This window comes from Pleurodeles waltl, chromosome 11, assembly GCF_031143425.1.
Source record: "Pleurodeles waltl isolate 20211129_DDA chromosome 11, aPleWal1.hap1.20221129, whole genome shotgun sequence".
NCBI classification, from domain to species: domain Eukaryota; kingdom Metazoa; phylum Chordata; class Amphibia; order Caudata; family Salamandridae; genus Pleurodeles; species Pleurodeles waltl.
Genome location: NC_090450.1, coordinates 377,691,854 through 377,719,811, shown reverse-complemented (window position 1 = coordinate 377,719,811; position 27,958 = coordinate 377,691,854). Strand labels below are relative to the sequence as shown.

Here is a 27,958-nt window from a genome sequence, read left to right as displayed (position 1 = left end):
ATGTGTAAAATATTTATACAGCACACAAAAAACGGAAATACAGTTAAAACACAACACAATAAAAATGCCAAACCAATTTTGAAAAATAAAGTACATTTTAATAAGGTAACTGACACTAAATCATTCAAAATCCAATTCGTAGAACCAGAATTTTTAAAGTTTAAAGTTCAAAATAGCAATTCCACAGTTTTAGAAAATAGCACTTTTAATGCCGGAACTAAGGAACCAGCAGTGGACAGGAACCTCTTGGGGGTTCATGAGTCACTGAGGCTGGGTCTAGGTGTGGGTTCAAGATGGGGGGGGGGGGGGGGTATTATGACTTTGAACAGGAAGCCAGCTAAACTAGCCCTTGAAGTCACTTCTGAAATGCTGGGTGTATGGATGAAGATGCAGTGCTCCACAGTAGGGCTGTCCTCTGAAGGTACAAAGCAGTCCTTCCAGGTACAGCAGTAGTCTGGTAGAGTGCACAGCAGGGCACAGAAGCAGGCAGTCCTCAGAGTCCTTCCGCAGGTCCCGTAGTTAACTGAAGAGTGGGTCTGAGAGCCCTATTTTTATGCCCAGGTGCTCTGCTTCTAGAGGTTGGTAGAAGTTTCTAGAAGGGTTCTTTGAAGTTTCAGGAGTTTCCTGTCGTAGCTCCTAACTGGCTGCACTGACAATACAGGGTCATCAAGCATATTGTGTGGTGGCAGAGCCCATCCTATTCAGGTGTGAGTTGGGCCGTGCTTAGCTTTCCCCTGGTACATCCCCTCACCACCACCCACCCACCCAATCAAGTCAGTTAATGGCTCATTCAGGCTCTGTTAATCCCACTATTGTGTGGCTGTCCGGGGTGAATTCACAAAGTCTCAACTGTCAGTTTACACCCAGTCATGTGACCTAAGGCAGGCTGCAGGCACAGAGGGATGAGGGCATTAAAATGCCAACTTTCTTAAAGTGGCATTTTCAAACTTGCAATTGTAAATCTAACTTTACCATTAAAGAGGGCTTATCATTACAAGTTCATATATACCAAATATGATATATCTACCACCTCTGGTTTAGGAATTACAGCTATTAAATCTAATAAGGAATCCCCAATGGTATCCTATGTGAGGGCCCATTGGTAGCATTTACCTTACAGGCCCTGGGGATAATTTATACCACTCTGAAATGGGCTTATATCTAAATTAAATTTGCCAGTCAGGTATATGCCAATCAAAGCATCTTTTAGGTAGAGTGCACAAGCACTGGTTAGCAGTGGTAAAGAGTCCTAAGGCCAACAAGCAAAAATCCAGGAAAAAGTAGGAGGAGAAAGGCAAAACCTTTGGGGGTGACCCTGTAGAGAGGGCCATTTCTAGCATCCAGCAACCCCAGTAAATTTATTTACAGTCAGATAGTAGGTGTTATGAAAAAAAGGTAGTATTCATATACAAACACAAAGTGAAATATGACACACAACTGTTAAAACACACAGCCCTCATAAGGCCGCACTCTAGTGTTGTCTGGGTATGTTCCTGAGTTATTCTCCCTTATCTAAGGACAGTGGTTATTTCTCATTCACATGGGGTGTTCATTCTGGTAAGGCCCTTTAAAAAATATAAGTATTTGAAGTTCCACAATGGCTTCTTTAAAAAAAAAAAGAAAATGTGTCCCAGCGCAGTAGTGCTTGTAGTCAAAGCAAGTCCCCCCGGGCTCGATGACGGTAGCCATTCTTACCCACTCGTTTGTGAAACTGCAGTTTGGAGGCCCAGGCGTGCATCAGCGGCCAGGTGGTGAGCAGAAGTTTGGATGCTGCCGCAGAGCAACACTCCTCCATGGCGCTCCTACACTTGTGTAGTATAGTCTTCCTGTGTCCACTGGCCGGTCTAGGGTGCTCTAGAGTTCTGGCTATTGAATCAGTACTGTTCTCCTGCAGGTCACATCCCGCTACACTGCTGTATTGCATGCTCCTTCGGCAACTGCCTTCTTCACTGTGGCCCGCTCCTGGCAACAGGTCATGTGAACAGTGCACTGTGGGTGACGGCCCCTTCGGTTACAACACTGCACGTGATGACGTCTGTCTTTCTTATCCCAGCTCTGTACCATGACGATGGCCCTTAACTTCCCTGCAGATCCCACCTGGCATACTAAGGTGTTAAACAGCGCAGGCTGGGGGATGATCTCTATGGGTCACAACACTGCACAGGTAGCTCGACTCTTCTTGGACGCACTGATAATAACAGAGTATCTCGAAGAGATATGTACATGGCATTACTGAAGGATGGTGTGGACAAAGAACAGATTGATGGGATAGATACCAAGATAGAGTGACCAGATGTCCCGGATTTCCCCAGACAGTCCCGGTTTTTAGAGGACTGTCCCGGTGTCCCGACGATTCTCTTAACTTTACACAAATGACCCGGTTTTTGGGACAAAGGTCAGCTCATTACATAAATGTCCCGGTTTTACAGACAAAGGTCAGATTATCTAGGGAAGCATAAGTTCAAGGTATTCTCTCCTTTAACAGACGCCTACAAAGGGTGGGAGGTCAAGCCAAAGCTAACTTTATATGTGTAGTCTTGTAAATGAGTGTGTGTGTGTGTGTATATGTAAACACACATGTATAGGCACACATTCACAAAGCTACACCAAAAAGGGGCATGGTAGATATAAAGGTGAGTGTAAAGTAATTGGTCCTTCTTTTATTTCTGACCTGTCCCGGTTTTTGCTCCTCAAAATCTGGTCACCCTGTAGCAAGAGTCTGTGGGAGGTGTACCGCAAGCGAAGGCGAAGGCTGAGGGGAGTAGAAAGGAAATAAGCAGGAGAACAAAGAAGTGAATCAGGACAAGTCACAGGAATGAAAAGAAACAGAGAAAAATGTTTCTCTCGAGGAAGATTTGGACACTGATTGGTTGACTGAGGACAGCAGAGAAGGAGAGGAATCTCCTCGCAGATATGAGAGCATATATCCAGCCTTGACTTGGGCAAAAGTTGACAAGTTTTAATCAGATGAGGAAACAGGCCAAGGTCCGGTACAGGGATGGGATTGCACAGATAACAGACCCCATGTTGATTTAGAAATTCACTGTAGGAATCAAAATGTTAAAAAAGTTCAGGCCTTGGTGGACAAGAGAGCGGAGGCCTCCTTAATTTATGGAAATCCTAAAAAGTTTACAGGTCAGCGCTACAACATCACAGGGTTGGGTGGAAAGCAAACCCCTGCAATGCAGACTAATGTTCAAATGAAAATAGGGAGAACGCCAAAAAGAGAATACACTGTTTTGATTGTGCCCCTCATAGAGTATGTATTGGGAATTGACATTTTGAAGGGAATGACTCTGTGCTTGGATGATGGTTATCGTTGATTTGGATCAAAGCGATTCACTTCAGTGGCAGCCATGAGGGTGGGTCATCTAAAGATACCCCCAGTGAAGGTGCCCCCAGCAACCAAGGTAGTTAGTTTGAAACAGTACAGAACTCCGGGAGGGCATGAGGAGATAAGTAAGACTATACAGGAGTTGATACAGGCAGGTATGTTGGCTCCAGTCACCACTGAGTGGAACAATCCTTTGTGGCTCGTGCGCCAAGTGGATGGGCTATAGAATGATGATCGATTGTTGTGAATTTAACAAATATATACTCCCATTGACGGCTGCAGTCTCTGACACCATCACCCTGATTCAAAGGATACATAAACATAAAGGGACCTGACATGCAACCATTGATATTGCTAATGTCTCCTTTTCCATGCCATTGGTCCCTGAGGGTCAGGATCAATTTAGATTTTCACACAGCGGAAGACGATTCAAGATGTTAAGGCTCCCTGTAGGGCATGTACACAGCCCCACCATCTGTCACCTGCTGGTGGCAAAACACCTGTATGAAGTATCTATTATTCCAGGGGTGCAATTGTCTAATTATATTGATGATGTGATGCTTCAGGGAGAAACAGGTGCAGACTCAGTTGGACAGGGTTATGGAACTTTTGCAGTGCAAAGGGTGGATGATCAATCCAGATAAGACGCAAGAACCCTCTCAAAATGTGAAGTTTCTAGGAAGTCGGTGGAATCAGGGCCATAAGGAGGTGTTGCTGCAGCTAAAATAAACAATATTAGAATTTGCCACACCCCGTAATAAGCAGGAGACTCACAGATTCATAGTATTGTTTGGTTTTTGGAGACAGCATATCCCTTACTTGAGTCAGATTTTGGCTCCTTTGTACAAAGTGACTAGAAAGAAGCATGAGTTTGAATGGGGAGAGCAGCAGCAGTGTGCGTCTGAACTGGCAAAGGAGGCGATTCAATAGGCTTTAGACTTATGGCCAGTACAGGAAGAAGACATTGAGTTACGTGTAACCGTTCAGGGGCAATATGCAAATTGGAGTATATGGCAAAAACAGGAAAGAAAAAGGGTGTCCCTGGGCCTTTAGACCAAACATATACCAAATGTTGGAGAGAGATATACTCCCTTTGAGAAACAGTTACTAGCATGTTACTGGGTTCTAGATAGAGAGCAAATTACCCTAGGTCAAAATGTAATTTTGAGACCTGAGATTTCAGTAATGCAGTGGGTGATGAGTTCATCTAACACTCACCGAAGACATACACAAGAAGCCAGCGTTATAAAATGGAAGTGGTACATACAGGACAGTGCACAAGTGAGACCAGCAGGAACAGCGGCCCTGCATGAACAGGTGGCCTGGGTCTCCCATGCAGGATGATGCAAGGGTGCAGGAGGTACCAGAGATAAGTCACCTGTTAGGTGGGGTGAGCTATTTGAATCCTTGTCCCTTGGGGATAGAAAGCATATATGGTTCACCAATGGTTCAGCCAAGTATGTGGGGACCAAAAGACATTGGAAGGCAGTGTCATATAACCCAGTGACCAAAAAGCTGAATTCCACTACAGGAGAGGGAAGATTAGTCAATGCGCAGAGTTGTACGCTGTATATCAAGCGTTAAAACAGGAACTTCCTGGGACATGTCACATTTATACTGATTCTTGGTCCACCGCCAATGGGTTAGTCACCTGGATTCCCACATGGCTTGCACATAACTGGCAAATACATTCCAAGGAGGAGTGGGGCAAAGAATTGTGGCAGGAAATTTGGGAAATGCTAGAGCAAAGTACTGTTACTATGTATTGTGTAGATGCCCACTGTCCCACTGATTCACTCGTACAATGGTTCAGTTCCTTTGCAGACGACAAAGCCAAAATCTCAGAGGCAGAAGTGGCAATGCAGGATTCTGATTTGGTTGGGATGGCTAAATGGGCGCACCAAAAATGTGAACACCTGGGAGAGAAGGCCTCTAACAGGTGGGCAGAGATTAGAGGGATGCACATTCCCCTAAACTTGATAAAAACAGTGACCATACAGTGTCCTATTTGTCAACACACACAACAGAGATCTGTCATGCAAACTGTCAGAGGTCATCTGGGAAGAGAGAAGTTGCCAGGGCAGATATGGCAAATTGATTACATTGGGCCACTACCAAATAGTTGTGGGTGTCAATACGCTTGCACGGCAGTGTATATTTATCCTGGATATTGTATCGCGTTCCCATGTATACATGCTACCCAGTTTAACACCATAAAAACATTGGACTTGTTAATGTTTTATTACGGAGTCCCACTCCAAGCACAGAGTGATAAGTCACATTTCAAAGGTAAATTGGTGCAAAATTATTGAATATTGAGTGAATTTATCACATTCCATTTTACCCACAAGCTGCGTGATTGGTTGAGAGAATGAATGGCTTATTAAAAGCCCAATTATTAAAAGGCCTGGTTGATAATTATTAATAGACCCTTGACAAATGCAGAAACACCATTAATGCAAATGTTAACCCCAGCATTACAGATACAATATCATGTTGCAACCAATACTATCATGTATTGGGAGACAAAGACAGGAGGTTTAGCTCCCTGACGAGCCACACTAGAATCTGCAGGTCTTGATTTGCATGCTTTGAACATGTACATATTGAAACCAAGGTTTCATGGCACTTCGTGAAACAGGTGTTGGAATACAGATTCCCCTGGAGCACCTCGGATTGATTGCTCCTCGATCTGGGTTGGCACTCAAAGGTATTCAAGTTTTGGGTTTAGTGATCGATGCAGACTACCAAGGAAAAGTTATCCTATTGAACTGATTTGATAATGCAACCTGGAGACAGAATTGCTCAGATTATTATAATTCCAGTGTATGGAGGAATAGTTCAAAAGGGGACTACCCCAGCCTTTCTTACAGTTCGGGGGAGGGAGGTTTTGGTTCAACTGACAAAAATCCTGGTGCTAAGGTGTAGGTAGAATCCCCAAATCGTCCTTCTGAACCAGCAGAAATTATAGCAAAAGGCAAGGACAATGTACTGTTAGTCATGAAACCAGGACAAAAAAAGGTGGAAGCATGTACCAGCTGATAAATGTTATTTGTGAGAATGATCATATTTGTCTCCTTTACAGATCATACTACAAGGTGTCTTTGTGCTGATTGTGCCATCCGGTCTGTGTTCAGGCGTGTCCGTGTGGGGTCGGTTGGGATCGAAGAGATTGACCAACTGTGCAAATTTCACCTTTACTGCACCAAAATGACAATGTCAGATTTATTTTGCATGCACTGTGCTCAACAGATCGCATTTCTTCATGACGAATATGAAAAGTACTGTCGATGTTATCTCACCATATTTGTTGCCATACCCACTCCTGCCAGCGTTTTGCTGCAAATCTTTAATTCCACCAAGAAAGATGGAGGAGTGCAAGAAAGTGATGCGTTGACACACTTCACGCCTTACGAGTACTGTAAGTTTTGCCAAGAGACAACAGACGAAAAATTTAATAATTTCACACGTGATCACTTACAATATTACTGCTGGAGATTTCTGCTATAACTTAACTTGCAACACTTACGAATTTGGAAAGTGTGCTCAAATGCGCCTTAAAGCAACATCTGAGTCTCCTCAAGAGATCCTGTGGGAACAAAGAGTGCTATGTCAACAACGGAGCGATACAATGTGTAAAAATGTCACCAACAGCATGTCTTGTGAACATATTGTGACTGCCGCCATTCGCATGAAGCATGTTAAATTACCAGCACGGTGGTTGTTCTCTTGTGGAAATATCACTTATAAGTATATTTCAGCTAATATAAACGGAGGACCATGTGCTTTTAGCCTGTTAGGACTTAACGATGTTTCCATCTCACTCTGTATTACATAATCGACTCACAAGGGGAGCAGTTCAATTAAGTGAAGACTTTGACTCAGAAATTCAGTTGTCATTTGAATCAGAATGTGTGAGCTTAAGCATTTCTATAGCAAGAGTTCCAGGATTAGCTGTCTATAATACTATAGTTATTAACAAATTAGCATGTTTGATGGTCAAGAACATCAAACTGGTTATTTAACTGGTTGCCCGATTTTGGGCAATTGCACACTATTTTAGATGGAATACTCGTAGTGATAATAATGCTGTGTTGCTGTATACAATGCATACCTAACCTGATTGCAATGTTTAGACCAAAAAAGGTTACTTTTAGACCAGTATGTTATGAGAGTCACTGGTCAAAGGGTGGAGTGTAATGCTATTTGTATTTACCCTCCGACTCCATCTTAACCACTGACTCCATTTTCAGCTCAGCTTTAGCTGCCGCCACCGCAGGTATTTTTGCACAAAGCTTGTTTCCTACACTAAACGTGTTTCCGTCTTTCTTACCAGAGCAGGAAACATATTGTGGGGGATGCGAAGGTGATAACTGTAGGAGGCTGGCCTGGCTTATAGTGGGTACCTGATGGTACTTACACCTTGTGCCAGGTCTAGTTATCCCTTATTACTATATTAGTAGTGTTTTAGCAGCTTAGGCTGAAAGAGGTAGCTATAGCAGAGCAGCTTAGTCTGAACTAGGAGACATGCAAAGCTCCTACTATACCACTTATATCATACAGCACTATATCATAAGAATCACAATACTCAGAGTACTAAAAAAAAGGTACTTTATTTTAGTGACAATGTACTGAAAATACCTCAGAGGATATACTCCCTTAGGAGGTAAGTAAAATACACAAAATATCCACACAAACCAAAATCAGGAAAGTAAACAGATAGAAAAGTAGTGCAAACACTGTAGAATACAATAGGATGTAATAGGCATAGGGGCAACACAAACCACATACTAAGAAAGTGGAATATGAACCACTTAGGGACGCCAGGCCTAGTGTAGTGTGTAGAGGGTCGCTGGGAGTATTAGAAAACACTAAGGGTGTCCATAATACCCCACCCCAAGACCCTGAAAAGTAGGAGTAAAGTGACCCTACTTCCCCACAAACACACTAAAGTCGTGATAGGAGATTCCGCAAAGACCACAACTGACTGCAAAGCACTGAAGACGGATTCCTGGACTTAAGGAGCTGTAAAGGAAAGGGAACAAGTCCAAGAGTCATGAAAATGTCCGGGGGGCAGGAGCCCACTAAACCCTGGATGAAGGTGCAAAATGGCTGCCTCCGGGTGGAAGAAGCTGAAGATTCTGCAACAACGGAAGGTGCCAGGAACTTCTCCTTTGCACATAAGATGTCACACGGAATGCTGGAGGATGCAGAGTTGTTTCCTTGCAGAAAGACCGCAAACAAGCCTTGCTAGCTGCAAAGGTCGCGGTTGAAGAAAATGGCTGCTGCCCGGGCCCAGGAAGGACCAGGAGGTCGCCCCTTGGAGGAGGAGACAGAGGGGGGCGCTCAGCAACACAGAGAGCCCACGCAGAAGCAGGCAGCACCCACAGGAGTACTTGAACACTGGTTCAAGAAAACTGAGCATGGCAGTCATCTCAACACTACAAAGGAGGACGGAGTGCTGAGGACCTGGGCTGTGCTGTGCACTAAGGATTCCTTGCAAAAGTGCACAGAAGCCCTAGCAGCTGCAGTTCACGCAGTACACAGGATTACTGTCTGGCGTGGGGAGGCAAGGACTTACCTCCACCAAATTTGGACAGAGGGACCACTGGACTGTCGGGGTCACTTGGATCCAGCTCCTGTGTTCCAGAGACAACTCTCGTCAAGATGAGAGGGGACCCAGAGGACCGGTGAAGCAGGAGTTTGGTGTCTGTGTTAGCAGGGGGAAGATTCCGTCGACCAACAGGAGATTTCTTCTTGACTTCCAGTGCAGGGTGAAACTAAACAGCCCCCAGAGCATGCACCACCAGGAAACAGTTGAGAAAGCCAGCAGGATTAGGCGCTACAATGTCACTGGTAGTCTTCTTGCTACTTTGTTGTTGCAGTTTTTTATGGCATCCTGGAGCAGTCAGCGGTTGATCCTTGGCATAAGCCGAAGAGGGAGATGAAGAGGAACTCTTGCATTCGTTATTTGACGAGAAGCCCACAGGAGAGACCCTAAATAGCCCTCAGAGTAGGATTGGCCACCTAGTCAGGTAAGCACCTATCAGGAGGGGTCTCTGACGTTGCCTGCTGGCACTGTCCACTCAGAGGCCTCCATTGTGCCCTCACACCTCTGCATTCAAGATGGCAGAGGTCTGGGACACACTGGAGGAGCTATGGACACCTCCCCTGGGGTGGTGATGGACAGGGGAGTGGTCACTCCCCTTTCCTTTGTCCAGTTTCGCGCCAGAGCAGGGACTGGGGGATCCCTGAACTGGTGTAGACTGGCTTATGCAAGGAGGGCACCATCTGTGCCCTTCAAAGCATTTCCAGAGGCTGGGGGAAGCTACTCCTCCCCAGCCCTTAACATCTATTTCCAGAGGGAGAAAGTGTAACACCCTCTCTCAGAAGAAATTCTTTGTTCTGCCTTCCTGGGACTGGGCTGCCCAGACCCCGGGAGGGCAAAAGCCTGTCTGTGGGTTGGCAGCAGTGGTAGCTGCAGTAAAAACCCCAGAGAGCTGGTTTGGCATTACCCGGGGTCCATGCTGGAGCCCTGGGGATGCATGGGATTGGCACCCCAATACCAGATTTGGCACAGGGGGACAATTCCATGATCTTAGACATGTTACATGGCCATATTTGGAGTTACCATTGTGAAGCTACATATAGGTATTGACCGATATGTAGTGCACGCGTGTAATGGTTTCCCCGCACTCACAAAGTCCGGGGAAATTGCCTTGAACTATGTGGGGGCACCTTGGCTAGTGCCAGGGTGCCCTTACACTTAGTAACTACACCTAACCTTCACTAAGTGAGGGTTAGACGTATAGGTGGCTTATAAGTTACTTAAGTGCAGTGTAAAATGGCTGTGAAATAACGTGGACGTTATTTCACTCAGGCTGCAGTGGCAGTCCTGTGTAAGAATTGTCTGAGCTCCCTATGGGTGGCAAAAGAAATGCTGCAGCCCATAGGGATCTCCTTGAACTCCAATACCCTGGGTACCATATACTAGGAAATTATAAGTGTGTTCCAGTGTGCCAATCTGAATTGGTAAAAATGGTCACTAGCCTGCAGTGACAATTTTAAAGACAGAGAGAGCATAAGCACTGAGGTTCTGGTTAGCAGAGCCTCAGTGACACAGCTAGGCACCACACAGGGAACACATTCAGGCCACAACTATGAGCACTGGGGTCCTGGCTAGCAGGATCCAAGTGAGACCGGCAAAAACAAACTGACACACAAGTAAAAATGGGGGTAACATGCCAGGCAAAATGGTACTTCCCTTAAATAACACTGTACCATGGTGAGAATGTTTTGAGCAAAGAAAGGTACTGCTCAATCTCAGGAATGAGCATTGGGGCCTGGCCAGTTTTTTTGCGTGTTTTCGACACAGTTCAAGTACAGCCAGCATTTGAAGTCAATAACCGAAGGAAGGGGATGATTGCTAGAATCTTCCTCTTGAGTTAATTTAAGGTATATAAAGCGGGGAAAACTTAACACTGATATAGGGGAGCTAGTTTTGGGAGTGGCTGCACTGCCCAATCAGATCCCACTGGGGAAGTTTCCCTGTCTCAGCCGTTCAGGGTTCGCCCACTTGATGTTGGCAAAGATGAACAAGTCAATCCCTCCATGGTGATGACTTTTTATTCTTAATTATCTAGCTTGGATGTGCATATATATTCATTGTTGATATATTGCACTTTTTATATCTGTTATTCTTTACGTATTTTACTGCATTCAAGTTAAATGCTCATGTTCATATTTCCGCATGCTTTTCTTATGTCTGGGAAGTGCCTTAATATATTCATTACTCAAAAGAGGAGTACTGCATTCCTTGGCATCGTTTTCCTCTTAGTTTGAAGCAAAGCAGAACACTGCTTCAGGGATCGATTCGATCGGATCCTCACTGGACCTCCTCCTCACAGGTTTGTCTGTTCTTGGCTCGCAGGCAGGTGCTGGTGCTCCAGGTTCCGGGTTGAGTGGTCTTGATTCTCCTCTGCAGTGTGTCCTCACCCAGCTGTGAGACTGACAAACCTCCATCCCCAGTCATGGTCATAACAGGCAGAAAGCATGCTGAGCTTCTTCTCATTGATGTGGTGTTACAGTTTGACAGTTTGGGGAGGCTCAAGGTCCCCTTTTTATAATCCATTTATAGACACAGATGTGATTTAGTTTCTGTTTCTTTGAAGTTCGTGATGTGGGGGATTCTGCCCTTCGAAGTACCAGCTCCTCTGTCCTGTCCTTTATCCCAGAAGCAGTCTGTCACAGCAAGATCGACCTAAAACTTGATAGCCCCATACACAGGCCATGAGTGTAACTATTAAACGGCTACCAAGGCCTTCAGCTATTTTCTTTATTATTCACTTATTAGCTGTATCTCCATTCTGGGATGTACCCAGGCCCTACTGACCTGTGTGTGTGTTCGTGTTCTGTATGTCTCCCACAGCTCTTATGAATGCAGACAATCCGCAAATGTGCCTGGGATGGATTCTCCACATGGCTTTCTTGGGCACTGGGCATCCATCATGGAACACAAAGGCCTCCAATATGGAACACATTGGCCCCCATGCAGTGTACCATATACTGTCACACATACATTACAACATTCAGTTGTGCATGCTGCACAGCTGTTATACTAACATGATGTAGCCCAAGGGCCAACTAGGTACACAGCAGATTAATTTTACATGTGTGGGCAAGTAGGCCCTACTCCATTGGCACTGGTAAAAAAAATGCCTGTTCACTTTACTAATCACTTGTCACAAAAACAGTGTGCTGGGGGCGTGACCAACAAGATAGCGGAGTGACTGTGCTCGAACTAAGCTCCAGTTGGGCCTAGTCTGATCCTGACGTAATCCTGCATCCCTTCACCCCATTGGCCCGTATTTATATCTTGGACAAACACCCCTGCTGCAGGACAATCTCTTAAATGGTGAATTTGGAGTCCCCAAACTAATTTAAGATGGATAGAAGTGTCTGCAAGCCGAGCGGTCCCCTCAACTAAGATGGTGGCTGCCATGACCTATAACTAAGATGGCAGGTCAGAAGTGGCAGCAATAACCTGAGGGAGAGACGGTTTGAGAGTGCTGTGGGAGCCGCAGTATCGGTGTCATTCCCCCGCCCTGCACACCTTGTTCCCCCTGCTGCCCTGTCTGCTGCAGCTGCCTGAAGGTTAAACTACCGCTCACATGGAGAAGAGAGCGGAGTACTGTCGGCAGAGAGTAGAGCCCCGTGAAGTTGTTCCCTGGGACTGCAGGGAAACTTTGAGATGGGAAGGAGCCGGGCAGCCAACACCTTGGGAAGAAGTAGCAGCAGCCACTCATGGGGGTGACTAAGGGTGATGCAGAAACCCAAATTGATGGGCAGTGCCCTTGGGGCCTCCCTTTTGTGATGGATGAAGCGAAGACCCGGTGATACTCTGGCAGTGAGGGTTTCACCTGCGTGACATTGTAAGAGCCCGCAAGAGGGCCAAGTAGGCTCAGGACTTCCTGGAGACATATCAGTGCACAGACACCCCCGCGACTGTGGTAAGTCCTGGGCCAGGCATCGGGGCGAGCAAGAACTTGTCATTGAAGTCATGATTGCAATGCAGAAACCGTGATCTCACCACCCAACCGTGATCTCACAGCCCAAAAAGTATATGTTATATACAACCTGTGACATGTTTGAGCATTCCCGCTCCTCCTAAACTATGCTATTGAGGCTTGAGACTGTGAAAGGTTCCCTCCCACCTGGTAAGTTAGAGACATAGCCAGACACTGGGTCCAGTGCCTAATTATTGGAGAGATCATTGCAGGTGGAGGGAGAGGAGGGGGGAGAGGAGGGCTCGGAGTGATGAGGCACGGTGTGACCATACGCAAACCTGGTCCCCCCACCTGCCTATGTGACCCTGACACCCCCGAGAGGCCCAGCTGGGTCTATTGCTGGCAAGTTATGAGTGAGCACCCTGACAATAAGAGTGCTGGCTGTACTTGCTTAATAGCGTTTAACAGGAACAGTGCCCAATGGGGAGCGAGCAGCTCATGTGGAGAGACCCCTGCTGTGACGGTGAGAGGTCTGGTTTTCACCCTGATTTTGCTAGGAGAGCAGTCATCACTGGTAAGACTGAGGGAACTGATGCCGTGTAATGGTGAAATGATAGTTATGAAGTAAACATTATTACATGAGAGAAAGACAAGTGTGAAAGCCTACATGGGTCCCTAACTGCTGACAAGTGTGCAGTGGCAGCCCCCCTTTTTTTTCTTCTCCTCAGAGATGTTGAAAGAGGAGGACCATAAGCAGACCCGTCAGGGGAAGATAGACAAATATGCCAAGGAGGAGGACCCACCCACAGAGGTGATGGAAGGTGCCCATCCAGACAACATAGCGCTTCTGGCAGCTAATCACCAGTCCATGTCCATGTTAGAAACACAAATTGACAAGGTGACCACAGAGATCCAGGCCTCAAAAAATCATAAATATTTTACTAGACCTACAGATCGAGTAACTTGAATAATCTACTTGATTTAACTGAAATGTACTTGACCCGTAAACTGGTCTCGAATTGTGTACTCCTAGGCAAATATTTTATTTTACAGAGCCCCCTTTTTTTTCATTCTCACATATAAGTGCACCTTCAAATATGTGAGTTCAGCATTTCTGCTGTGCAAAAAACTCTTTTGTTGGATTGAATAGACTAAACGTTTGCTTAATGTATAATAAGAATATAGCCCACATATAGGGTACACATGATCCCTGACTTGCCTCTTAGTTTACTAATAGCTTTGCCATCAGGGCACGGGCAGGAGTATTTGTCAGTTCATGTTTAAATACTCACTTTTAATAAATACATTACTAAAGCATGATGTGGTAGGATACTGTCATTTACAGACAGTAAATTTCCCATTGAAATGGCCAAAAACTTTCCCACAAACGTGCAGCTTTACTGATAAAACTATATAGTGTATTAAAAATAATTTGTGAAAACATTCAGAAAACATTTATCATTTGTACATTACCAATTAAAGTGCTCTGAATAGTTTTCATCCTATTAAAATATTTTTTCATCCCACAGAAGAATGAAATATGGGCTTTCACAACTACTGAAATATATTTTGAAATGTTTGTACATTTGACTTAGGCATTTTAATATGTTAGGAAAAAAACTGACACCCTGCAGCCTCTCATTTCACACTCTTGGTACAGCAAGTCAGGCAGGCCACTTTAAAAAACCCTTGAATGCTGCAGTCAGAAAAGGCAACTGACTTCTGACCTTTTTCTCTGAACGCAGAGCAAAGGTGACAATATGAAAAGAAGATTTAAAAGCATGTTATTGCTTCTTCACTTACAAAGTGAGCAGAGCATCTGATCTTGTCAACTCGCCAGATCAGGTGAGTAGGTTCTAAATTTAGCTTAGCATGATAAACTCTGACTCACCATAGCAAGTGGACGAGTAGATTTTTCGAGGCCAGAGGTGTCCCTCCTAAGTCAAGATCTCCTGAAGGTCACGGACAAAGTCACAGCTGCGGAGGAAAGGATATCTGAGATGGAGGATACAGCGCCACAATGGGAAAGAACTGGCTGTAATGAAAGCGCTTACCAAAGGTCTGCTATGGAAGGTAGATGATGCGAAAAATCACACTAGGGCCAATAATATTAGATTTGTGTGATTTCCGGAGGGAGTGGAGGGCACCAGTGTACCTGCTTTCCTAGAACGCTGGCTCAGTGACACATTGACCTCAAACAACATCTCCACTTGCTTCTACATCGAAGGTGCCCATAGAGCGCTGGCTGTCAAGGTGATACCAGGGCCCCCCACGGGCACTGATGCCATGTTTTCTGAACTTTCACAACTGAGATGTAATCCTGAGGGAGGCAAGATAACCTGGGACTTTCAAATATGACTCCTCAACCATGATGTTGTTCCCTGACTACACTAGAGAAATGCAAAAAACAAAGATGCTCCTTTGATGCTGTTAAAGCCAAGCTCGGGTCAATGCAACTTCAGTATATACTGCTCTTTCCTGCCAAACTGAGTCATTTTTCTTCACAAAGCGCACTTCTTTGATACCCCCAAGGAGGCCTGGACATGGATCGAAGAGAGACTGACCCTCCGTCCCTTAGGTGAGCCCTTCCGGAGGCCATCGGGAGGAACAGATCCAGATGCCAGGCCCAAATTTTGGGTATCGAAACGTAAGCACTAGAATAGACCACGACAGGGCAGAACCAAGTCGAGAGGGGGAAACAGACAGAAGGGAGTCGCCGGCTAAACCTTCCTCCAACTCAGACATTGTAGTAGTGAGACAGGAGGAGTTACAACATGGAAACGAAGGTCTTGAGAACTTGCCTCTTTTACCATCAGAGAGAGAATTGGATGATATTCCAAATTAAGATATACTGGATACTGGAGCTGAAACTTAACCCTTAAAGAGTTGTCTAGTAGTTGAAGGGCCTGATGGGGTATGATGATGATGCTTAGGCATCAGGGAGAGTGAATGAGGCCCGCTGGTTGGCCTGGGTAGGACGCAGTGATGATGTGTGTGCAAGCTCCCTGTGGACTCCTTCTCTCCCTTTGTCCCCTCCCGTCTTGCATTATTTCTGTTCTTATTGACTGCATGAGTGTATAAGGTGTCTGAACCACTTACAGAAAGAGGAAATGGTGATTGAGTGTAGAGTGTGAATAGTGAGTGGAGTAACTGACAGAGTAAGGGGGCCACATCTTTCCTTTGTCTTGGCTCTGTGGCCCAGAGGGTGAGTTTCAGTGAGTGGTTTTGTGAATTAGTATAATTTGTTGATATCTTTGTTAGTGGGGTAAGGAGGGCTGGGCTACATACCTCTCGGTCCTGATCCTGAGATGCATTGGCTTACTTTTTGATGAGTGCATGTATGCATGTGGGGGATGGGAGGCAGGGCAGGGGGAAGGGTACTGTTTTGTTTGAGTTGCTGTTGATGTTGATATTTTGCTTTACACAAGACACAGGTGAGCTTATGAGCTTGAGGCAATATTTGTTGCTTTGGGCTGATAGACAATTGTTCCTTACAGGGCAGACATGACGCAAACCCCTGTGCTCGACCTGCTGGGTTGCTCCATGCTCACATGGAACGTTAATGGTTTAGGCAGTGAGATAAGAGGGCTTGTTACATCCTACATTAGATGCCACAGACCAGTTGTTTTTTTACAGGAGACTCGTTTGAGGGTGGACCCAGTGTCATTTCTTATGCCCGGGGCGGCATATACTACATTAGCCCTTGCAGGCTTCACTTCTACGTTGCGAGGAGTGTCTACCCCCTCCCCACCCCGATTGCAGCAGACTACACTTGATAAAGTAATTGGCGTACTACCGGACACAGATTTGTTGCTCCAAATTGTTGGAAGGGACTTTAATTATGCTATGTCTATAAAGGTGGAAAGGTCTGGGACTTCCCCAAATAACACTAGAGAAACACCTTTGGCCCGTTTTGCTGCAACACTGGAACTTACTGACCTGTGGCGTCATTGCCACCCAACAACTAGGGACTACTCCTATCACTCGGGTATGCATAGAGTGTCTTCCCGATTAGATTATGTGTTCACCCCGGTGGGTGAAGTAGAGGTGATTCCACGGACAAAATATTTAACTAGAGGATTGGCTGATCATGCCCCCCTCTGGATCTCCCTAGGCTGGAAACCGCGGGGGAATGGGCTGAGATGGAAACTGAATGCATGGGAACTACGGGATGAGGCGGTAGCACAGGAGCTCTGTGTGGAAACCGAGCTCTATTTCTCAGAAAATAAAGACTCTGTGACATCTCAGTGACTTTATGGGAGGCATATAAAACAGTGTTCCGAGACCGAGCCCAGAATATCATAGCCTTCAAGAAAAAGATGGCGGTGAGAGAGGTGGATCCCTTAGAATCGAAGCAGAAGCTTGAGGAATTGACAAACAAAGTTTTTCCAGACCCCTTATGGAGAGAAAGATAGAGGCCATGTGAGCTGAATATACAGCACTGGTACACAATGAGGTCCATAACTAGATGCTGGCTAGCCAACACTGCCTCAACGACATTGGGGACAAAGTGGGGAAACTGCTGGTGTGGTTGGGCCACAAAGAGATAGAGGCTAAGTGGGTTCATCACATAGAGCGAGCCGATGGCCACATTTCTATGATGGACAGGGCTCCCTTCTACAAGACCCTCTATAATGTACATACACTGGCAACGGAGCCCGAAATAGAGGAATATGTGCAAGACTTGTCGCTACCAACCCTGACAGCAGAAGATTGTGCTACCCCTGAGGAGGAAATCTCTTTGCTGTGGTACAGGCAGCCGTAGCCAAGTGAATCCGGTTTAAACACTGGAGCTCAGTGATACCCCAGGGGAGTTCTTTAAGAAAAACGCGACAGAACTAGCTCCACACCTTCTCAATATGTATCTGAGGGCCGGGAAGATGCGACACTCCCTCTAGATCTGTTCAAAGCCACAATAGTGTTTGTACCAAAAGCTGGGAAACCGGCCTCTAAATGTAGATAGTACTGTACCATCTCATTGCTAAATATAGACACCAAGATCTTAGCCATGCTACTGGCCTCAAGACTTGCCAGTGTTATAACCCCGACCATACACAGAGACCAGTCTGGCTTCATGCCTGTACAATTAACTAGGTATAATTTACGCAGGCTCCATAACTGGTTAGTGGTGACTCGGGTTCGTACTGAACCACACGTTTTTATTTCGTTAGATGCAGAAAAAGCTTTTGATGCAGTTCATTGTCCTTTTATGATGCAGACTCAGCGGAGATTTGACTTTGGCCCCCAATTTCTGAAATGGGGAATGCTACTATACCACGCTCCGATGGCCACGATATGTGTGAATGGGGTACTTTTTGTGGATTTTCCTATACGGAGGGGAACTAGGCAGGGTTGCCCCCTGTCGCCTTTCCTGTTTGCTCTAATATTGGAACCCCTAGCATGCCTAGCTCGAGCACATCAGGATATTTCAGGCTTTCATGTCCCTAGATCACTGATTGATGAGGAAAAGATTTTGTTATAGGCGGATGATATTCTTCGATACCTCACTCATCCAAAAGTGTTGATTACCGTGACATTCAGGGCATTTGACAGATAGAATGTCCATTAGGTATACACCGTAAATTGGGATAAATCAGTTATTTTTCACACTGGTGGTAATCTGGACCCCTCTGTACTCTCTGGGAGGCTGCGCATTGACCGAGAGAGAGTCCAGTATCTAGGAATATAAGTGACACTGAAAGAGGACCCTAGAGCGGAACCTTCTCAAAATACAGACAACATTCCAGTATGATGTGGAACGTTGGAGGAAATTATCCCTAACTCTACTGGGAAGAGCTGCCATGTTCAAGAGGGTCACACTCCTGAAATACCAGTATGCCCTCCAGAATACATACTAGAAAATCCCTGAGGAGCTCTTCACAAGGATTGCTGAAGAACTTAGGAAGTAGCTGAGGGACAGTCGTCCTAGGGTAGCCATGAAGACATTGCAACTGAAACAATATGATGGGGGTATTGCCATTCCAGATGATCGAGCTTACTACTGGGCCTCCCACCTCATTGTTAAGAATGACTGGAGCCATGCCCTAGAGGACCACTCCACTTATGCACTTAAACGATCCAGTTTCACGGGCGTCCCTTTCAACATTATCTCTTTGGGGCGAAGTGGGGGGAGTCAGTTCCTTCCCGTGATTTAGCTAGTGTTAGAGTCAGGAATTAAACTGAACAAATTAATCGGGTGGGCCCATGAGGTCTCTCTAGAGACCCCCATATGGATGGGGACGTACTTCAAAGAACTGGGTAAACTCTGCTGCTTTAAAACCTGGGATTTAATCAGTATTTCTAATGTAGGTGACCTCATTGACAACAGAGACTTTAGTTCCTTCGAGGGTCTCCAGAGTGACTATCAAGTCCATGACACACAGAGTTTCAGATACTTGCAGCTCAAACATGCATGGAGGGCAGAGTGAATAGATTTGGATGTCTCGGAATATGCACCACTGGAGGGTAGGTTCCTGATGGGGGCATCTGATGGAAAACGCAGTTTCCTCAGTATATAAAACCATCAATAATAATCTACCGGGAAGCCTAAAAAGGTGAGAGCTAAGTGGGAATCTGAACTGGGGGAACTGGACGATCTTGATTGGGAGGTAGCCTTAATGCACCAGAAACGTGACAATCAAGTCTATATTAAAACTTATCCAGCTTAAAATTCTGCATTGAGTCTATTTTGACCGTGCACGACTCCATAAAATCGGGAAGGCGATGTCCACAGAGTGCTGGAGGTATAAAGAGATGAGGGGAGACTTCTTACGCATCCTGTGGACTTGACCGATCATACAAGAGTACTGGGAGGGAGTGAAACATGAATTAGGTAAGGATATAGGAGCAATACTTACTGATGACCCTAAATATGCCCTTTTAGATATATCCAATTATGTTGATATCCCCCGAACAAAGCTACTTTTCTGTAATCTGGGACTAGTGGTAGCAAAGAGAGATGTGGCCAAACACTGAAGAGCTCCAGAACCGCCAACTATGTTGGAATGGAGAAAGGGAACGGATCTCTGTATGGCTGCTGAGAAAGTCACCTATAACACTAGAGGGTGCCCACACAAGTTCTATAAAGCCTGGGTCAGTGGATTGCATACCATCATCTTGAAGATAAGGATGATAAATCTGAGTCTCTACCCAGACACGTCTGATGCCTGGTTCTCTCAAATTTCTAATTGGTCTTATTGTAATACCGTTGAAACATGTGATGTCTGTTGCCTGGACTATTCTCACCTGCGGTGTTTATTAACCTAACATGTTTGTACCTATTTGTATTGCTTTTCCAAAAATCAAATAAACATATTTTACAAAAAAACATGCTGCCACCACCACGCTCATGCTCCTTAAATCTGGGCAAGGGCAGTAGCCCTTTACATTTTACCAGAGTAACGCTTTGTGTGCCCCTCCCAGCCTAATAGGATAGCAATCCGTGAGACAGGCCTACGTCATGGCACACACGCATGATTCATGTTTGGCCATGATAAATAAATTGGTATAAAGGATCCAGATATTGCTGTCGCTTGGACACTCAGGACAGAGGTGCACGTCCATTATGGTGCTGGGGACATTCCTGTCCCAACAGACTGAAAAAATAGTACTTTTACACTTTTAACTGTAATTGCAAAAGATCCAGTTGGGTCTACTAGATCTCAGCTAATCTATAATGTGCTAACACAGTGGTTCCCAACCTTTTGATTTCTGTGGACCCCCACTTTAACATTAATGGAACCCAGGGACCCCCTCTGAATCATCATTGGAATCCGGGGACCCCGCCTGAGTCATTACTGGAAGCTGGGGACCTAATTTGTCCATATTTGTTAATATTGTTTCATTTTCTATGCTCTCGCGGACCCCCAGGGGTCCCCGGACCACAGGTTGGAAACCACTGTGCTAACAGATATCCCTGATGCTGGACTTTGTAGATCTATATTTTACCTGTGAGAGTGCTATTTACCAGGTTCTTAGCTGTACAAATGTACTATTGTGTTATGGAGCTTTACTCATAAATTTACACAAGCAGCACCATTTTCCTCAGCTTTGTATGTTCACCATAAAATCACTGTAACAAACCTATTTAATGCTTTCTGGAATTCGATGAAGCAAGAAAACAACTCTTTTCCGCGTTCTTCTTGAATCACAGGACAGAAGATCCCATATAATACACAGATGATATTGTATGATTTCACTGATACCATTCCCGCTCTGAAATTATCACATTTTGTTTTCGCCAAACCTGTACTTATTGCAGCAGCATTTTGTAAATAATTGCCTCAGGCACATGAATAATTAAATATTTCATCATGCAGTCTAATAATGAAATATTTCAATTTGCTTCTAAGTTCTCGGTTTACCCTTTTGTAGAAGAGAATTATTGTACTGCACTTTCAAATTTCAACAGTTCAATGTTTCTCAATGTAGAGGAGGTGAGTAATGTGCCGACCAATTGAGTGATAAATTGAAGAATTTGATAATTTGAAGAATAAATGAAGCCTGTCCATGCCCAGTGCACCAGAGTCTTTAATTCATCAGCTAACTTCTAAACTTCGTAAACGTTTAGTATACATAATAAATATACAACCAGAATTATTGTGCTACCACTTTCAAATCACCACATTCTTTCAAATCACCACAGATCAAGATTTTGGTATGTAAAGGCGTGGGTAATGTGCCGATCAATTGGGTGATAATTTGAATAATAATTACAAAAAATCAGTCCATGCCCAATGCACCGGAGTCTTTAGTTCCCTAATTAACTTCTAAACTTCAGAAATTCGCAAAGTACATGAAATAAATATACACAAATATGGATGTTCCCATCCCCTGTACCTGTCTACAGGGTCAAGTGATGTGTTGGTTTCTAAAAAAAACAATGGTCAGCTCAGTAAAGAACCAACTAATTCTAAACTTCCTTTGCTGAAGATGTAGGGAAAGTCACCAATATCAATTGCGTTGAAACACTGTGCAGTTAGAGATGGCTATATGTGGTGGATTAGTGAAAACCAAGGTTTTGAAGGGACATCATTGTACTTGAAAAGTGTACACTGCCATCATATTTGTATGTGTTGTTTCTGCACCTGTAAAAGTGTGGGAGAAGGCTCTTACTGCTTCTCAGAAGGGTTTTGATGAACTGGTGTGGGGCATGGTGTAAAGCATGTAAAATAGATCTTAGGTTAATTTGTAGCTTGATGCAAAGAATTCTGTTTATGCTTCTATGCCCTTGACTTCCACAGTCTTATACAATGGCCATCCACTTCTGGTTCAAGCAACCCAAGTTGAAGATTTGTCTCCCACTAGATAAAAAATGAAATTCAGAAAACATGTATTTAACACAAACTCAATCATCCCAGCATGAAAGAAAGTGACTAGATATTCTTGCTGTAGCAAACTCATTTTTGACAGTCCTTTTTATTGAAAAACCTGACACTCAAGTTGGCTTGATTAAGACATCTTCTGAAAATCCTCAGTTTTTGTAGGATCATGTTTAAAATTTAGCACACTGTAGGAAGCTGGTTCTGTATATACTATATCAAAATGAGATATAGGGGGTCATTACAATCCTGGCGGTACAAGACCGCCAGGGCTGTTATGACAGAAGCACGGCCAACAGGCTGGCGGTGCTTCGCAGGTCATTACGACCGCGGCGGAAGCGCCGGGGTCGCACTGCCAGGGCCAGCGGATTCCCGCCACAGTGGCCCCGGCGGTAGTAATCCAGGGGATTACGAGTCCCCCTACCGCCAGCCTTTTCCTGGCGGTTTGAACCACCAGGAAAAGGCTGGCGGTACGGGGAGTCGCGGTGCCCCTGCACTGCCCATGCCACTGGCATGGGTAGTGCAGGGGCCCCCTAACAGGGCCTGTGCAGCTTTTCACTGTGTGCTGTGCAAACAGTGAAAAGCACGATGGGTGCAACTGCACCCGTCGCACGGCCGCAACACCGCCGGCTCCATTTGGAGCCGGCTCCTGTGTTGCGGCCGAGATCCCTGCTGGCCCGGCGGGTGAAAGCCGGCCCAGCGGGGATCTCCAAATGGCCGCGACGGGGGTGCAGCTGCATTGGCGGCCACCCGGCGGTCCGATCTTGGCGGGCGGCTTCAGCCGCCCGCCAAAGTCATAATGAGGGCCATAGTGTGCACACAGTCCAGGGGTTCCCCAGAGGCTTAACAGAGGCTAATGTAGATAACACTAATGTTTTCTTTTGTGGTAATGTGGTCGAGCAGTTAGGCTTATCAGAGGGTAGTGCAAAGCATTTGTTGTACACACACAGGCAATAAAGGAAGCACCCACTGAATGACTAACTCCACGCCAGTGGTTTTTATATAGCAAAAATATATATTGTTACTTTATTTCTAGAACCACAAGATTCAGTTTGCAGTTAAGTACATTTGTGTATCAACACCACTTTGTCTCAATTTGGCAAGTTAAAAGATTTTCAAGAAAATAGCAAATATCAGTTTTAAAAGTTGACAGTGCAATTTTCGAAGACAGTTCTAGGAGGAAGGAAAGTTAGAACAGGTTTGAGGGAAGTTCAAGGCTTACAGTTCCAGGTTCCGGGGGTTAGGATGGCCATAGGTTGGGGTTTAAGTTAACCCCAAACACCCACCACCAGCAATACAGGGCCGGCTGGGTGCAGAGGTCAAAGTTGAGGTAGATTTAACATAGGCTCCTATGGAGACTGGGGGCAATCTGAATCAGGCCTTCTTTCAGGTAAGTACCCGCATCTTCGGAGGGCAGTCCTGGGGGGTTTAGGTGAGCACCAGGGGAGCCACAGGTCAGCACCAAACACACACCCTTAGCGGCGCAGGGGCAGCCGAGTGCAGGGTGCAAACACAGCATCGGGCTCTCAATGCTTTTCTATAGGGAGACACTGGGGGTCACATATTTGCTGCAGGCTGGGTCCTGGGGGTTAGTTCTGGGAAACAACAGGCTGGACAAGGAGGAGAGCCGCCTGCCGAACGTTGCTGCACCGGAGGTCGGCTTCCCCAAAGCCAGGGGTGCTGCGAGTGCAGGGGTATCTTTAGGTGTTGGGAATCTTTGTCCAGTTCTCTCGCATTCAGGGTGGTCCTCCGAATTTAGGCTTCAGGCGTCGTCATGTTGGACAGGAGGGCTCAACCCAGGTTGGTCACTAGGTCAGAATCGCCTGGGGACCAGTTCTAGTCTCTTGGGCCACCTGGACACGGCTGTGGGCTTCCGGTGCAGAGTGGGCAGGACTTGCGGGGTGGTTCTGAAGTCCTAGGCTGGAGTTTCTTTTTGGACAGGGCCGCTGTCTATGGGAGATCTTGGTCTTCTGCGGTGCAGGCAGTCCTCTCGAGGCTTTTAAGAGGTCGCTGATCCTGCAGGATGCATTGCCTTTTTGTAGCAGGGCTTCAGAAGCTGGAGACAGACCTGTAGGGCTGGAGCTAAGTACGTTGGTGTCTTCAGTCTTCTCTGCTGGGGGTCAGCTTAGCAGTCTTGCTTCATTCTTGATGTTGCAAGGAATCTGAGGAGCTAGGTTCAGGGGAGCCCTTAAATCCTGGATTTAGGGGCGTTACAGGGGTCGGAGGGCAGTAGCCAATGGCTACTGTCCCTGAGGGCGACTACACCCTTATGGTGTCCACCCACTTTAGGGAGGGGGACACATACCTAACCCTATTGGTCCCTGTCCTCCAAACCAAGATGGAGGATTTTGCAAGAAGGGGACCTCTTCAGCTCTGGGCACCTTGGAGGTGGTTCTAGCTGAAGTGGTCACTTCTCCTTGCTTTCCCTAATTTTCCAGCCAGATTTGCAGCCTAAAGTGAGGCTTTGTCCTGGGGAGCAGGCATCTCCACTAGCTGGAGTGCCCTGGGACACTGTAACAAGAGGCAAGATCCTTTGATGCTCACCGGCAGGTGTTAAAGTTCCTGCGGTGGGAGGTGTGAAGCACCTCCACCCAGTACAGTCATTGTTTCTGACCACAGAGAGCACAAAGGCTCTCATACCATGTGGTCAGAAACTCATCTGAAAGTGGCAGGCTGGCACAGACCAGTCTTTCCTGCACTAGAAGTTTGGCTAAAATACAGAGGTGACCTCTAAGATGCCCTCTGGGTGCATTTTTCTATAAATCCAACACTGGCATCAGTGTGGGTTTATTGTGCTGAGAAGGTTCATACTTAACTTCCCAGACTTCAGTGGAGCCATTATGGAGCTGTGGAGTTTGTAATTACAGTTTCCTAGCCCATATACTCAGTATGGCCACACCGCACTTACAGTGTCTAAGAATGGACTTACGCACTGTAGAGGTATATTGCTCATGCAACTATGCCCTCACCTGTGGTATAGTGGGCTGTAAGCCCTTCTAGAGGGATGACTTATCTATGCCACAGGCAGCGGTTTGTGGGCATGGCACCTTGAGACAGGTGCTATGTTGACTTTGTCTTTTTCTCCCCACCAACACACACAAGCTGCAGTGCTCTGTGCATGTGTTTGGTGAGGGGTCCCCAGGGTGGAATAATAAATGCTGCAGCTCTTGGGGACCTTCCCTGGCCACAGGGCCCTTAGTACCCTGGGGACCTTTTACAAGGAAATTAACTGTGTGCCAATTGTGGGAACAATGGTACAGTTTTGGGGAAAGAACACTGGTGCTGGTGCCTTGTTAGCAGAATCTCAGCACACTTCCTGTCAAGTCAGCATCAATATCAGGCAAAAGGTGGGGGTGGGGGGTAACCATGCCAAAAAGGGCACTTTCCTACACACAATCGCCCTGTTTCTTCTGTATCTCGGAAAGTGCCTCTTCATCTGCACAGTCATCCATCAGCTTGTCAGAGGTTCTTGTTTAACACTGATTTCCTACAAGTGGGACAGAGTGGTGTAACTCCCTTTGCCAATTCCTTTTTAAAAAGGGAGTACGTCTTCTAACCGTTACAAACTACTTAAGTTCAGCGCCATGATACCCTCCCAGGTGATAAATACTGCACTTTACAAATCTGGCTTACATGAGAAATCATCTTGTCCCCACAGTGAACTTTCCAAAGCCTGAGATGCTCGTCCCAAAGTTCTTGAAATTTGTATTATTTTGTAGCATGACATAGTAATCTTGGACTCCTAGTAAAACTGTAATATTGAATACCTCCATCTTGACAGCAGGAAACGCAATGGTTATTTTGTATGAATCACTGGTTTACGAGTACAGCCACAGTTTTGCCAGGTCATGGTCATGGTTATTGCATCATATTTTACATATAGTTATTATTATCTCTGATGATGTCACAGGCCCAGGAGTAATTAGCAGTCTTTTTTACTATTTCTGATTCTTCGGATCTCGTGAACATCCTACAGCTTTGTGAAGTTAGTGGCTTTGCAGGAGCATTTCTCTCCCTAGTGTATCTTGAGGAGAGGATGAAAACAATATATCTTGTTTTGCTTCAATACCTCTTCAGGGGTAGTCGGCACTATATAAAATGCATATACAGTTACGTGGTTCACATATATGGTTTTGTTCTGCTTTCCAAATCTGTTATCCTTTCCCTATCTTTCGCATGTGTTTGCTGATCCTGTATTTGGTATTTAGTTGCCTTTTTGAGAATGTTTTTATAGTGTGTAAATATTCACCGAAGGTGCAAAGATATCTTGGAGAGTTTCAGAAAGTTGGACTGGGAATGTATTCTGCTTGTTGCTTAATACTGCCTTAGGTTGCATCCTACCAGACAGCACTGCTGTCTGGTATGCGAAAGACGTCTTGGGGAGTTTAAGAAAGTTTACCTGGGAATGCATGTTGCCTGTTTCTTGACCTTGGCTTTGTGGTTTGTAACTCACATTTTCTTGCCGTCCATTTGCTGCCTTAAGCTCTACAGGTTCATTTCCTCCATCCCATGCCAAAACCTTATTTTCCAGTATCCTTCTGAGAGCATCCTTCCAGTAAACAGGCCTATAAATCTTGCTCTTATTTTGTCACTTTTGCTGTGCTTTCAAAGACAGAGGTCAAATGTCAAGTTCTCTTTTCCAGAGAGTTTGGTATTTACTCTGCTTTCAGCTGACTTCAAAGTGAAAGTATTTTTAGGAAAAAGGAATGAAGATTGCTCTCTGCATGGAGCCCAATGGTCCTCCCTCCTCATGCTTTTTTGGGGCAGGTAGAGAGAAGTGAGTTGTTTCTTTTCTTGTTTTGCTTGTTTTTCTCTTTTAATCTTCTCACCTTTATGTCACGATAATGGTCTTGTTTGTTTTTCACTACTTCGCCTTTTTTTATGATTCTCTTTGCCACGCTATTTTCCTCATCTCTCGCCTCACCTTTTACTTTAAGCCTGATTTACATCCTGGCCCAGGGGATTGCTCCATCACAAACGTGACGGATATCCTGTCCACTATATTATGATCCCATAATACGCTGGGGAGATCGTAATACGGTGGATGGGATATCTGGCACATTTGTGACATAGTAATCCCGTCGCCAGGATCTAAATCAGTCCCTTTATTTTTAATTCTATGTCCCTTCTTTTTCTGCCCTTTCACTGTTACTGCCCATCAGCTGCCAGCAGTCCTGGAACATTTGTTTGTCTTTTCCCTTCACCACCTTTTGCTTTCTCTCTTAAAATTGAAACAATGGCAAGCAACCCCTTTCTGCATCATGAAATTCCCTATGTTTGCGTATCCTTGGACCTCAGTTTTGCAATATTCTGTCAAAATGTTGTTTTATGATCGGAAACTTTTATAGTGTAGCTTTACCTCCATTTCTTTTAAACGATTTAACAGCTGTTTTTTTTTTTCCTTTTCTGATAATATGAGCAATAATAACGTTTAAAACGGGAGATAATAACTTTTAACTCTGGAGCGCATTAGGTTTCTCGTTTTCTCTGCAACGCTGTCAGAATAATTGAGAGCTGGATTGCCTGCCAAAACATACAAGGGTGAATAAAACCAGGAACCCTGATTTTTGATTCAGCTAAAAGGTAAGATTTATGTTACCCTCTTGAGTGGGTGAGAGTTGGCCCTTTAAAAAGAAATGTAAGTGGGCCTGATTCGCAGAGCTCTTGCTCCCAGTAAATCAGATTTGAGCTTAAATTACTACATTTACGACAGCATAGAATTAACAATAACAAAAACTAATCTTAAAATTGTAAATCCTTTTTCTCCAGGGTAAGTTTATCCATCAGTCATGTAAAGC

At 45.3% G+C, this 27,958-nt stretch overlaps 1 protein-coding gene across 15 annotated transcripts in view; it reads left to right on the top strand.

Moving 5' to 3' along the window:
* The window catches only part of PXYLP1 (2-phosphoxylose phosphatase 1), an 807,084-nt gene that overhangs the window by 727,928 nt on the left and 51,198 nt on the right, over nt 1-27,958 (top strand). For 7 of the 15 annotated variants that reach the window (XM_069213684.1, XM_069213685.1, XM_069213697.1 and 4 more), the window contains one exon: nt 6,420-6,755. The exons of the other annotated variants lie outside the window; for them this stretch is intronic. In XM_069213684.1, the coding sequence (XP_069069785.1) occupies nt 6,420-6,755 (336 nt within the window). The remainder of the gene's footprint in view (nt 1-6,419; nt 6,756-27,958) is intronic. 15 annotated transcript variants of the gene reach the window in all.